The 11137-nt window shown below is 58.8% G+C and overlaps 1 protein-coding gene across 1 annotated transcript in view; it reads left to right on the top strand.

Moving 5' to 3' along the window:
• Positions 1-10784, top strand: part of Cfap46 (cilia and flagella associated protein 46) — an 82488-nt gene extending 71704 nt beyond the window's left edge. Inside the window, exons 51-60 of the mRNA XM_071610803.1 lie at positions 464-625; positions 3535-3599; positions 3675-3732; positions 3808-3843; positions 4170-4272; positions 4997-5109; positions 6807-6888; positions 7277-7413; positions 7507-7587; positions 10448-10784. Of these exons, the coding sequence (XP_071466904.1) occupies positions 464-625; positions 3535-3599; positions 3675-3732; positions 3808-3843; positions 4170-4272; positions 4997-5109; positions 6807-6888; positions 7277-7413; positions 7507-7587; positions 10448-10560 (950 nt within the window). The 3' untranslated portion in view covers positions 10561-10784. The remainder of the gene's footprint in view (positions 1-463; positions 626-3534; positions 3600-3674; positions 3733-3807; positions 3844-4169; positions 4273-4996; positions 5110-6806; positions 6889-7276; positions 7414-7506; positions 7588-10447) is intronic.
• The last annotated feature ends 353 nt before the right edge of the window (positions 10785-11137 follow it).

The raw sequence follows: 11137 nt of genomic DNA on the forward strand, positions 1-11137 counted from the left end.
CCAGACACTCTTTTTTTTTTTGGTTTTTTAAATGAAAACAGCCAATGGCAGGATTTCAGCATTTTTCAGGATTCCAGCTGGGGCCCAGTCTCTGGTCACCTGGAGAAGCTGCAGGGTCAGCAGAGTAATGTTGCCCTTCTACCCAGGACCCTCTAAAGGATCCGTCTGGGTGGAAATCCCGAGGCAGGGAGCCAGGCTCCCGGCTCCCCCCCGTGACGGAGGCTCTCTCCGGGCCCAAGCTGTGAGCCTGGCCTTGCAGTCAAACCCAGGGACAGCCCAGGGACCTGGCCATCCCCGCAGCCCTGTCTCTCTGCAAGCCCAGCTGAGGGCAGACTTGTTCCCAAGCCTCAGCGCCGACATGCCAGGCCAGGTGCCCAGCTGCCAGCTGGGACTTGAGGAGACTAGCCCTGGGGCTTGCCGTCCACCGCCCCCCCAGGAGCCTCTGTCCCCTCCACCCTTGCAGCTCAGCCTGAGGGTCCCAGCAACGTGATCCTGGTGGCAGACAAGCACCTCCTTGAACTGCCGCTGGAAGGACTCTCTGTGCTCCACGAGGGGGCGGCCTCCTCTGTGTCGCGGGAGTTCTCTCTCCAAATGCTGTTCAACCGCCTCCACCGTGAGGAGCCAGGTGAGAGCTGCCCAGGCACCTCTGGGTTTGGTTTTTAGAATGGAAATGTCCCAGGTGCTTTCCAGACAGGAGAATGCTAACTCCTGCCATAAAAAACGAGTCAATGTCGCATCCTCATCCCAGGTGCTTGGTCATTCAGAACACGCCCAGCCACATCCAGCCACTGTGTGCTGCTCTGTGCTGTGCTCACTCACAGGCGCCCGCCCACATGGGGCAGGAAGAGCTTCGCACACACCGTCCCAGGAGGTGGTGGGCAACCAGCCATGTGAAGAGACTTAAGCTAGCTGATGGCAGCTGCAGGGGAGGCCAGGGGGACGGGCTCAGCCTGGAGAGCATGGCCGTGGGGATTCGGGATTTGATGGTGCTGTCACTGGTGCTGGCTGCACAGAATCTCTTGGTCTGCGAAGGTTCTCCCGCCTGTACTCTGGGGACACGGTTGCGCACATAGCTTGGGCACATAGGTTGCGCTTCAGTATATACCACATTTAACCAAAATAAGTAGACTACACGTTTGCTTCTATGCAAGATGATGTAACAAGGACCAGATTTGCCCTTCCAACTGAAACAACTGAGACCCAGACCGAGACAAAGGAGGCCCCGGTGTGCTCCTGGGAGGCCCTAGGGTGCTCCTGCAGATTTTCAGGCCAAAGCCAGGCTGGGATGACCAGGGAAAGCCTGGGGTCCCCTGGGTGAGAGGAAGCGGCAGCTGGGATACCAGGGTGAGTGGAGTTGGGACAGGGAACCAGGGGAGAGGCCCTGACAAAGGTCAGATGAGCGTGAGCAACCTTGGCACAGGGACCCACAGGTCAGGGAAAGACCTCCCACCAGCAGACGTGGTGGAAAGGAGGGGAGGTACAGAGATACATGAGTTCTTCCTGTTTTAAAATCTTTCAAAAAGATTTGAGCAAAAACAAAGAAGAAAATAATACTGATTGAGGAGTTTCAACATGCAAGAGCACGGGAGGTAAGGGAGTGTTCCGGAATGTTCTCATTCTGCGTGTAAGGTGGAAGGATGCCCTTGAAGTTGACTGCAAAGTCAAAGCCCTGGGCAACCACTAAAGAGACAGAAACAGACACCCTGGATCTCACGCTGAGGGCCGTGCAGCGGGGACAGGCGTGAGCACTCCCGGGTGCTCAGGTCTTGTGCCTGGGGGAGGGGCAGGAAAGCCACCGCAGACTTGGCTGAGCAAAGACCCACTGGGCCAGGTGCCACCATAGCTGCCACAACCGCTGCCTGCGGGAGGGCGGGCGGCCAAGCCACGTGTGGAGGGCAGCTCCACGCAGCTCAGAGCAGCCGGGACACGGGGCCTGCTGCCAGTGTGGAGCCAGTGGCTGACGTCGCACTCAGGCCCACATGGCACTGCCCCTGCAGAAAGAAGGGATCTTGTCTGGGACCACGTGGAGGGGCCAGAGCATGTGGCCTAGGTGAGGTGAGCCAGGTGCAGACACCTCACTGTCCCACTGCAGCCAGGTGGCAGGGAGAGGCGGGAGGCCCTGGGCAAGGCACAAGCTCAGGGCAGGAGGCGAGGTGTCTGTTCAGCAGAAGGGCTGCGAGACTCCAGGCACTTTTAGCAAGGGGAAGCCACGGGTGGGAGAGCGCCTGTCTCAGCTGGTGGATCTGGCCCATGGGGAACATGCAGATTCAGGAGCAGCCTGCTGTGTGGATCAGAAGACAAATAAAATACACTAAGATCTTCAAGTATTGAAAAGATCAACCATGACAAAAATTGGCAAGGGTGTGGAGAGACTGGAGCCCTCTCTCGCTGCCAGGGGGAATGATAAAAGGCCCAGCCACTTTGGACAACAGCTGAAAAGTCTCTTAAAAAGTTAAACACAGGCCAGGCACAATGGCACACGGTTGTCATCCCAGCGACTTAGGAGGCTGAGGAAGGAGAATCCCAAGTTGGAGGCCAGTCTCAGCAGCTTAGCAAGGCCCTATCTCAAAATAAAACATAAAAAGGCTGGGATGTAGCTCAGTGGTAGAGACCCTGGGTTCCACCCCCAGTCCAGCGTGGCCTGCCATGTGGCCGGGCCACTGTACTCCCAGGGATCTACCTGGGGTTAGAAAGCATAAGACCTGCATGAGAAAGGCAGAGCAGCTCTTCAGCCGTGGCCCAAATCTAGAAGCCCCTGAGACCAAGTGTCCATCAAGCCAGCCAGCCAGTTGGCAGTCACTGAGCACTCCTTTGAGATGGGTGGATACTCATAGCGCGTTTAGGCCGTGAGCACTGTTCAGTGGCAGTGGAAGGACGGGCGTTGGTGCCTGTGGCAGTGAAGACAGAGCTTGCGGGATCACACCCGTGGAAGAAGCCGGATGGAAAGGGGAGCCCCAGCGTGAGAGTGTCCACAAAAGCATTCCTGAAGGGCCACCGCTCCAGGCCCAGGAAGCAGAGGCACAGCTCCTGCAGGGGCTGGGGCAGCAGGATCCTGAGGGTTCGGGCCGAGTGCAGCTGGTAGCACCCTAGAGGCTCCAGAGCTCGCTCCCTGGTGGAGCTCCCGAGAAGCTGGACGGCTTGGCCCAGGCAGGGCCTCTACTCTGTGAGCCCAGGCAGGCACCGGGAGCCCAGGGCCTGGCAGCAGAGAAGGGAAGGTTCGTTTGGGTACACAGCTGTCTACACAGAGCCTCCAAGAAAATCTGCCAGCCTCGAGGGGCCATGGAAAAGGGAGGGCTGTGAGTCCTCCCACAGAGGCCTCTGCACCCAGAGGACACACTGGAGAGCCTCCTACACTATACAAATGGGCAGCTGGTGAGTCTGGGAGCCTTTGGAGGCTGGTCCTTTCTTGAGGGCCTTTCCCAGCCCTGTGAGGCTTTGCCTTTTAGAAACTATTGCTGTTCCAACTTCACAGAAATTAGAATCAGTTGTGCTCCTGCTGAGTTTGCACAGCCCTCCTCTCATTGTCTTCAACAGAAGTGAAAAAGGAGGGCAGAAGCAGAGACTTCAAGAGGAAAAGCCCCACAAAGAAGGGTGTGAAGGTAGGGATGAGGGCAGGGAGTCGGGCAGGGGCGGCGCTGGGCCCACGGCCCCAACACGTCTGCCTGTTGTTGCAGGGCGTGCTCCGGGTCGTCCCGCCAGATTGCATCACCATTGACTCAGACGGCTTCAGGTGTATCCTTTGAGGGGTGGGTGCTCCTGGCCCGAGATCCCCCACTGTGCTCCTGCTTGTCCTTGACTGAGATCCAGTCATCATAGACCCCTTCGATGAGGCCCAGAGCATCAGTGTCATTGGTGAGTGCTCCAGGCCACCGCTCCCCCTCCAACCCCCTGGAAATGACCCCACATGGCATCTGGAGCCTGCTGCTGCTCTGAACACTGTGTGTGTGTGTGTGTGTGTGTGAGAGAGAGAGAGAGAGAGAGAGAGAGAGAGAGAGAACATTCCCTCTCTCTCTCTTTTGCTAGACTGCTGTTAGCAGTCTCTCCCCAAGGGAGGGGCAGGGCTGACCTTCCATCTCACCCCCAGTCAAGGAGGTGAGAGGGCTTGGGCTGAGCCCTGGAGGTCCCAGGATCAGAGCCTGGACTTTGTCTCCCTCCAATTCTCCCTGCAGAGATGGTGACTCCTGTCTCTGTGACTCGGGATATTCTGGAAAGATTCCAAGAGACATACACTCTGCGGTGGTCGGGGCATCTGGGAAATCAGAACTTTCCAAGGTTCGGATTTGGGTTTCCAGTAGCCAGTCCCCAGTGGTCAAGCGCTTGTGGCACCCTCACATAGCCCCTTCTCTCCCCTCCTCTTCCCAGGTCTATCCTGCCAAGGCCCCAGGCATAGAGCTGGGGGTGGGGGGGCCATGGCTGTCCCACTTTGAAGCTGGGCCTGGAGCCCCAGGATCACACACCAGGGTGGGGTCCAGCAGGGTCCCGAGTTGACCTCAGGGTTCCACCGGGTCTGAGCTCCAAGGCGCAGGCCTGACACCCCAGGAGCAACCAGCAGGGAGAGAGCACTGCAGTTCCCAGGCCAGGCTGCTCTGTGCCACAAGCCCCCACGCACCACTGCCTGTGGATGGTGTGCTGTGGGTGTGGGCCAGGTGGCAGGAGCATAGGGGGTGAGGATCCTGGCTCACCACTGCCTCCTATATTAAGGACACTGGAGGTGCCTCCTCCCTGACCTCCTGGGCTCGGCTGTCCAGGAAGCCCCTTCTAGTACTTTCCAGAGCCAACCCTGTCTACTGAGTGTCTATTCCATTCTAAGACGGAGTCCATGGGAGAGAAGCCACCATGGGCAATGGGAAAATGAAAATAAGCTGGGTTCCAGGGCAGATGTGGGGAGGCATGTCAAAGGCAGAGAACACACCCTGCTTCAAGATGCATCCCCAGGAGGGGCAGGCCTGGCCCAAGCACTTGGCCACACAGCACCCCCCTCTCGCCGCCCATGCAGCCAGGCAGAGTGGGAGCAGGCGCTGGGCAGCTGCAGAGGGTTCTTCTTCTACGGGATGGAGAGCTTCCTGTCCCACATACTAGTGGAGAGACTGGTGGCCATGAACCTGCCGGGTGAGTGCCCTCCACCACAGTCAGACCTACCAGGACCTGCAGGTGCACTGTGAGCACACTGGGAGGCAGAGCAGACCCCGCCCCACACCCCCTCTTCTGACACCTCCAGCCACAAGCTCCTGTCTGCAGTCAGGCCTCCTCTGCCTGGCCCTGCAGCCCTCGCTTGGCTTGCTCCAGTGTGGCAGCCACAGGGTCCTGAACTCCTGGGTCCTGCAGTCCTCAGCCCCCTCCTCTGTTTCTCAGGCCCCAAGGTCAGATCACCAGACCTAGAGGCCAGGGTCAAGTGTTGGGGTAGTGTCACCTCCAGGGCTGGGCTGCAGGATCCAGGAGGGCTGGGGCTACAGCTCTTCTCCCCAGACCCCGTCCAGTCTGAAGGTGGGGCTTGGAGCCTGGCTGTTTCTCTCACCATCCACCATTAACAGAGGGCCTTCCAGGTGGAACCCTGTGCCCTGGGTGCAGAACTGGACTCCAACAGAACTGCAGGAGCGGTTCAGCAGGAGGGGAAGGAAGGACACTGTCTGTTGGGGGGAGGTGGACTGAGAGGAGTTCCCGGGGGCACAACCAGGTGACAGGCACTGCCCAGTGTCTGGAGCATGTCTGTGGGTGCAGTACCACACTCCACCCACACTGAAGGGGTGCAGCCTACCACAGGACACCAGGCTGGACACCCCTCACACGGAGGGCTTGCAGCTGCCGGGGTGCCCATGGGGCTACCCATTGCTGTGCATGGACCGCAGGCGGCCTTTTCAGGGACCTCTGGAGTATCCCTTCCTGCCCTCATGAGATGTGCTGGCCCACATGTGGCTGCATGGCCAGCTCCTGGATGCTTGTCCCACAACAGGGTGCCCGTGGCCACCACAGTTGCCTGGTGCCCAAGTCTCCTTTCCAGCCCCCATGGCCTCTGGGCAGGCACCAGGAGACGTGGGTGGGGCCAGCAGAACCCCCACCCCTCTAAGTTGTCACTGGGGCCTCAGCCACAGGGAGCACCTGGAAGCCCATTCCTTATCCCAGGCAGGGGTCCAGGCAAGGCCTTTTGGAGGGCCTGATTCCAAGTGAGATGGTGCAGGAAGTAAGAAACACTTTGCACCAGGCCTGACAGAGGCGGCCTGAGAAACAGCCCCGAAGTCCCTCTCAGCCAGGCCTCGGGGGCAAGTGGACAGCCATCCCCTTTGCATCCATGGGGGTTCCTGCCGACGGTCACGCCCAGCTGCACTCTGGACTCTGGCACCCATCTCAGCGGGCACACCTGCCCCGGGTGACTGGCTGTCGTCTGTGTCCTCTAGTGACTGCCTCACCTCCCAGAATGTCCCATGTCCCTAGCCAGCTGAGGCCTCTGATCAGCCTTCATGGCCCTCCCTGTGGCCTCCTCTACCACACACCTAGGGGAGAACCCCAGGCAAGAGCTGGGGCCTCTCTGCACTGGTGAAGGCCGGAGCCCTCCATCACTGTGGAACAGCAGAGCTCCAAGCCCCTTAGGAGGCAGGGGCCATGCTGCTGGCAGGGAACTGCTGGGGCCAAGGGCCCATCCCCTCCTCCTGGTGTCTGGCCTAGATGTGGTCAATGGGTCTCTGAGCAGGAAGGCCTGTTGGATGGCAAGTCCGAGCCTCAGGCTGATGGTCAGTGTTTCTGCAATCTTCCGGGTTTCTCTGCTGGCATGGCCCTTGGCCGTGGCTGAGCCGGCCCTGTTGTGCCTGCAGAGTGCCAGATGATGGTCCTGCTGCACCTGACACGGTCCTACGAGAGCCTGCAGAGGCACAAGGAGGTCTCGGAGAGCAAGAGGTGCCTGGAGTCCCTGCCCACGGGCAGGACCTGGGGTGGGGCAGCACATGAGCCCAGCGGGGAGAGTGCCCACTGGCACCGTGACGGGGCAGGAGGACACCGTATTCCTGTACCCGACACAGCAGAGCTCCACAGGGCTCTGGGGTTCCAGGATGTGCTCCCATGCTGCCCCCGCCAAGGCCCCAGGGAGTGGTGCAGGAGGCAGTGTCTCGGGCAGTGAGGGTGGCGAAGGGACTCTCCAGAAACCTGGGCCTGGCCACAGCTTCAGGGCCTGCTGAGGGGGCGGGGACGGAGGAGCAGCAGCTGGGAGGTCCCGTCATCCAGAGTTGCCCACCTCAGGGCAACCTCCCACCCTCTCCAACCCTCACTCAATGCTGGGTCCCCACAGCACCTCACAGCTGTCCTTGGAGAAGCCTGTCCAGACTGCCATCCTCCTGAGCCTGGTGGGGGTCCAGAGCATCGTGGCCAACCAGTGGCCAACATCACTGCAGGACAATGCATTGCGGGCCAGCATCCTGTGGGACAGTGAGTGGACACCTGGCTGTCCAGAGCCCTTTGGGGTGCCCTGGAAGCCTGCCAGGCGTCCACAGCCCATCTGAGGGCACTGCTCTGCCCTAGATCTGCTGGCACTGGGCAAGCCGATTGGGAAGACCGTCCGGCTCCTTCAGAAGATGGAAAGCAGTGAGATGGCTGAGCCAGGTAAGGCAGCACCTGTCCACCTTCCTCGCCCCTCCCTCCTGCAATTCTACTCCCCTCCCTGCCTCTGTCATTGGGCTCAGCCACCTGGGCTGGTGGTGTCCTTGGAGCCCTGCAGGGACAGGTGCCCCTGCCTCTGCTGAGGAAGTGGGTTTCTGAGCCAGGAGCTGAGCACCAGAGAGAGACAGAGCTGTCCTGCAGGATGCTGCTGCTGCCTCCACAGCGGGCAGTGCGAGCTGAGGCGCTGCACCCTCTGCAGAGGAGGGCTGGCGAGACCCAGCACAAGCCCTTGGGGAAACAGGCCAGCGCTGGGCTGCCACTTCCTCTCAGCATCACAGGCATGAAGTACAGAGCTGGAAAGCCAGGGATGCCTGCGGTTCCCTACACCCAGGGCAGGGACAGTCAGCCCAGCCATGAGACGAAACCTCCAGGACAAACCTCGAGGCTTCTGAGTCCCCACAGCCCCCCAGCATCATGGGCACAGTCTCAGGAGGGGACAGGAAGTGACTGCTCTCGCAGATGAGATGAAGCCCACCTATCAGAGCAAGCAGACCCTGATGCCAGCATGTGGAACAGCAAAGAAACGTTTCACATGCGGATGCAGCGAGATCAGGAAACATGCAGGCTAAGCTTTGAGCCACACACTAGGGGTGACCTACCCTGACCAAGAGGGTTACCCCAGAATGATCACAGCTGGCGGTGGCCCACATGAGCACCCAGAAGGCAGTTAGTTGTGAGATAGTGTGAAGCCTGGCACAGTGAGTAAATAAGGGAGTGAATACGTGAGTGGGCGAGTGAGTGAGTGAACAGGCGAGTGGGTGAGTGGGTGAGTGAGTGAACAGGCGAGTGGGTGAGTGAATAGGCGAGTGGGTGAGTGAATAGGTGAGTGGGTGAGTGAGTGGGTGAGTGAATAGGTGAGTGGGTGAGTGAATAGGTGAGTGGGTGAGTGAATAGGTGAGTGGGTGAGTGAGTGGGTGAGTGAGTGAGTGAATAGGTGAGTGGGTGAGTGAGTGAACAGGTGAGTGGGTGAGTGAGTGAGTGAACAGGTGAGTGGATGAGTGCATAAGTGACTGGGAGAGTGAATAGGTGAGTGGGTGAGTGAGTGAGTGAATAGGTAAATGGGTGAGTAAGTGAGTGAACAGGTGAGTGGGTGAGTGAGTGAGTGAACAGGTGAGTGGGTGAGTGAGTGAGTGAATAGGTGAGTGGGTGAGTGAGTGAATAGGTGAGTGGGTGAGTGAGTGAATAGGTGAGTGAGTGAATAGGTGAGTGGGTGAGTGTGAGTGCATAGGTGAGTGGGTGAGTGAGTGGGTGAATAGGTGAGTGGGTGAGTGAGTGATTAGGTGAGTGCGTGAGTGAATAGGTGAGTGGGTGAGTGAGTGCATAGGTGAGTGGGTGAGTGAGTGGGTGAATAGGTGAGTGGGTGAGTGAGTGAATAGGTGAGTGGGTGAGTGAGTGAGTGAATAGGTGAGTGGGTGAGTGAGTGCATAGGTGAGTGGGTGAGTGAGTGGGTGAATAGGTGAGTGGGTGAGTGAGTGAATAGGTGAGTGGGTGAGTGAGTGGGTGAATAGGTGAGTGGGTGAGTGAGTGAATAGGTGAGTGGGTGAGTGAATAGGTGAGTGGGTGAATGAGTAGTGAATAGGTGAGTGGGTGAGTGAGTGAGTGAATAGGTGAGTGAGTGAGTGGGTGAATAGGTGAGTGAGTAGGTGAATAGGTGAGTGGGTGAGTGAGTGGGTGAATAGGTGAGCTGGTGAGTGAGTGGGTGAATAGGTGAGCGGGTGAGTGAGTAGGTGAATAGGTGAGTGGGTGAGTGAGTAGGTGAATAGGTGAGTGGGTGAGTGAGTAGGTGAATAGGTGAGTAGGTGAGTGGGTGAGTGAGTGGGTGAATAGGTGAGTGGGTGAGTGAGTGGGTGAATAGGTGAGTTGGTGAGTGAGTAGGTGAATAGGTGAGTGGGTGAGTGAGTGGGTGAATAGGTGAGTGGGTGAGTGAGTAGGTGAATAGGTGAGCGGGTGAGTGAGTAGGTGAATAGGTGAGCTGGTGAGTGAGTGGGTGAATAGGTGAGCGGGTGAGTGAGTAGGTGAATAGGTGAGTGGGTGAGTGAGTAGGTGAATAGGTGAGTGGGTGAGTGAGTGGGTGAATAGGTGAGTGGGTGAGTGAGTAGGTGAATAGGTGAGTGGGTGAGTGAGTGGGTGAATAGGTGAGTGGGTGAGTGAGTGGGTGAATAGGTGAGTGGGTGAGTGAGTGGGTGAATAGGTTAGTGGGTGAGTGAGTGGGTGAATAGGTGAGTGGGTGAGTGAATAAGTGAGTGGGTGAGTAGGTGAGTGGGTGAGTGAGTGGGTGAATAAGTGAATTTGAGTAAGTGAGTGCGTAAATGAGTGATAGTAGGAGTGGGTGAGTGAGGGATCAGCAGGGTGCTGTGGGGCAGTACCCTTCCTAGCCCCGAGGAATAGCACTGGACATTTTCCCAGGCTCCTGGCTATTGAGCAGGGATGGCCATTACCTTCCAGTCAGGTAGCAAGACCACACAGTGCCCACGTGATCCCCGCTATCAGGTACTGACCTAGGTGTTCCTAAAGGCCCTGATATGGTGAGGCTGAACTGACCCACCCATGGGGAATAGTCCGAGAGCCCTGGTCCTGGGCCATGCCCACCTAGAGCAGGATATGGTGGGGAGCAGAGTCATCCTGCCACTGTCCCCTCGTGTGGCTGCAGCCTGAGAGGAGCCACCACAGGTGGAGCTCACAAGGGCCTGAGCTGGGGTCTGGCCCGCTGGGAGCCCTCAAGGCCCCTGTGCCCTGGCCTTCAGTGGGGGTGGACACGCTGCCTGCACTCCCAGGCCCTCAGGGCTCCCTTTGTGCTCCACAGACGAGGCTTCTCAGGACAGGGCTGTGCCCCTCCAGCCGGTCCCCAGTGTGGAGCCCTTCTCCACCACCCTGGGCCTGGTCCTCTACGGGCTGCCGAACCAAGCCATTGTGTGACAGTGCTCCAGGTTGTCCCACTTTCCTCCGAAGCCACCACCCTTGGCTCTGCCCCTGCCCCAGACTCCTTGGCCTGGCCTCCACCTGTGGCTCCCCCAGCCCTGGACAGGCCTCTGCCCATGACAAGCCCCAGAGACCACCACCATCAGGGCCCACTCCCCAGTTCCTGCTCCACCTCTCAGACAACAGAAGTGGTCAGACCACAAGCTTGGTTTTGGTTTTGGTGTTTAAATAAACAATAAAAACAAGCTTGCAGTGTGGTTCCAGACCCCAGCCCTTGAGGGTCAGCCCCAACATGGGAGCCCCACCGTGGGCCGCTTGCCCTCCTGCCATCGCCCTGGGTGCAGACACCATCAGAACTGAAAGGGGGCACTGTTCCTGCCTTTTGGTAGCAGCTGTGCCCGGGAGGAGGATGGGCCCCGGGCTGTGCCTTCCACAGTCAGAGGTGTGCTCATCTTAGCGCCCGGGGGCTGCGGCTCCGGGTGGGGAGCCTCTTGAGTGGCCTTTTAAAATTCCCAACACGTTTTGATGTTGTTGGCTGGGCCAGCGAGGCCAGGAGGGGCACTGGGTGGCCCCT

The sequence above is a fragment of the Marmota flaviventris genome, chromosome 4 (genome assembly GCF_047511675.1).
Source record: "Marmota flaviventris isolate mMarFla1 chromosome 4, mMarFla1.hap1, whole genome shotgun sequence".
Taxonomy (NCBI): domain Eukaryota; kingdom Metazoa; phylum Chordata; class Mammalia; order Rodentia; family Sciuridae; genus Marmota; species Marmota flaviventris.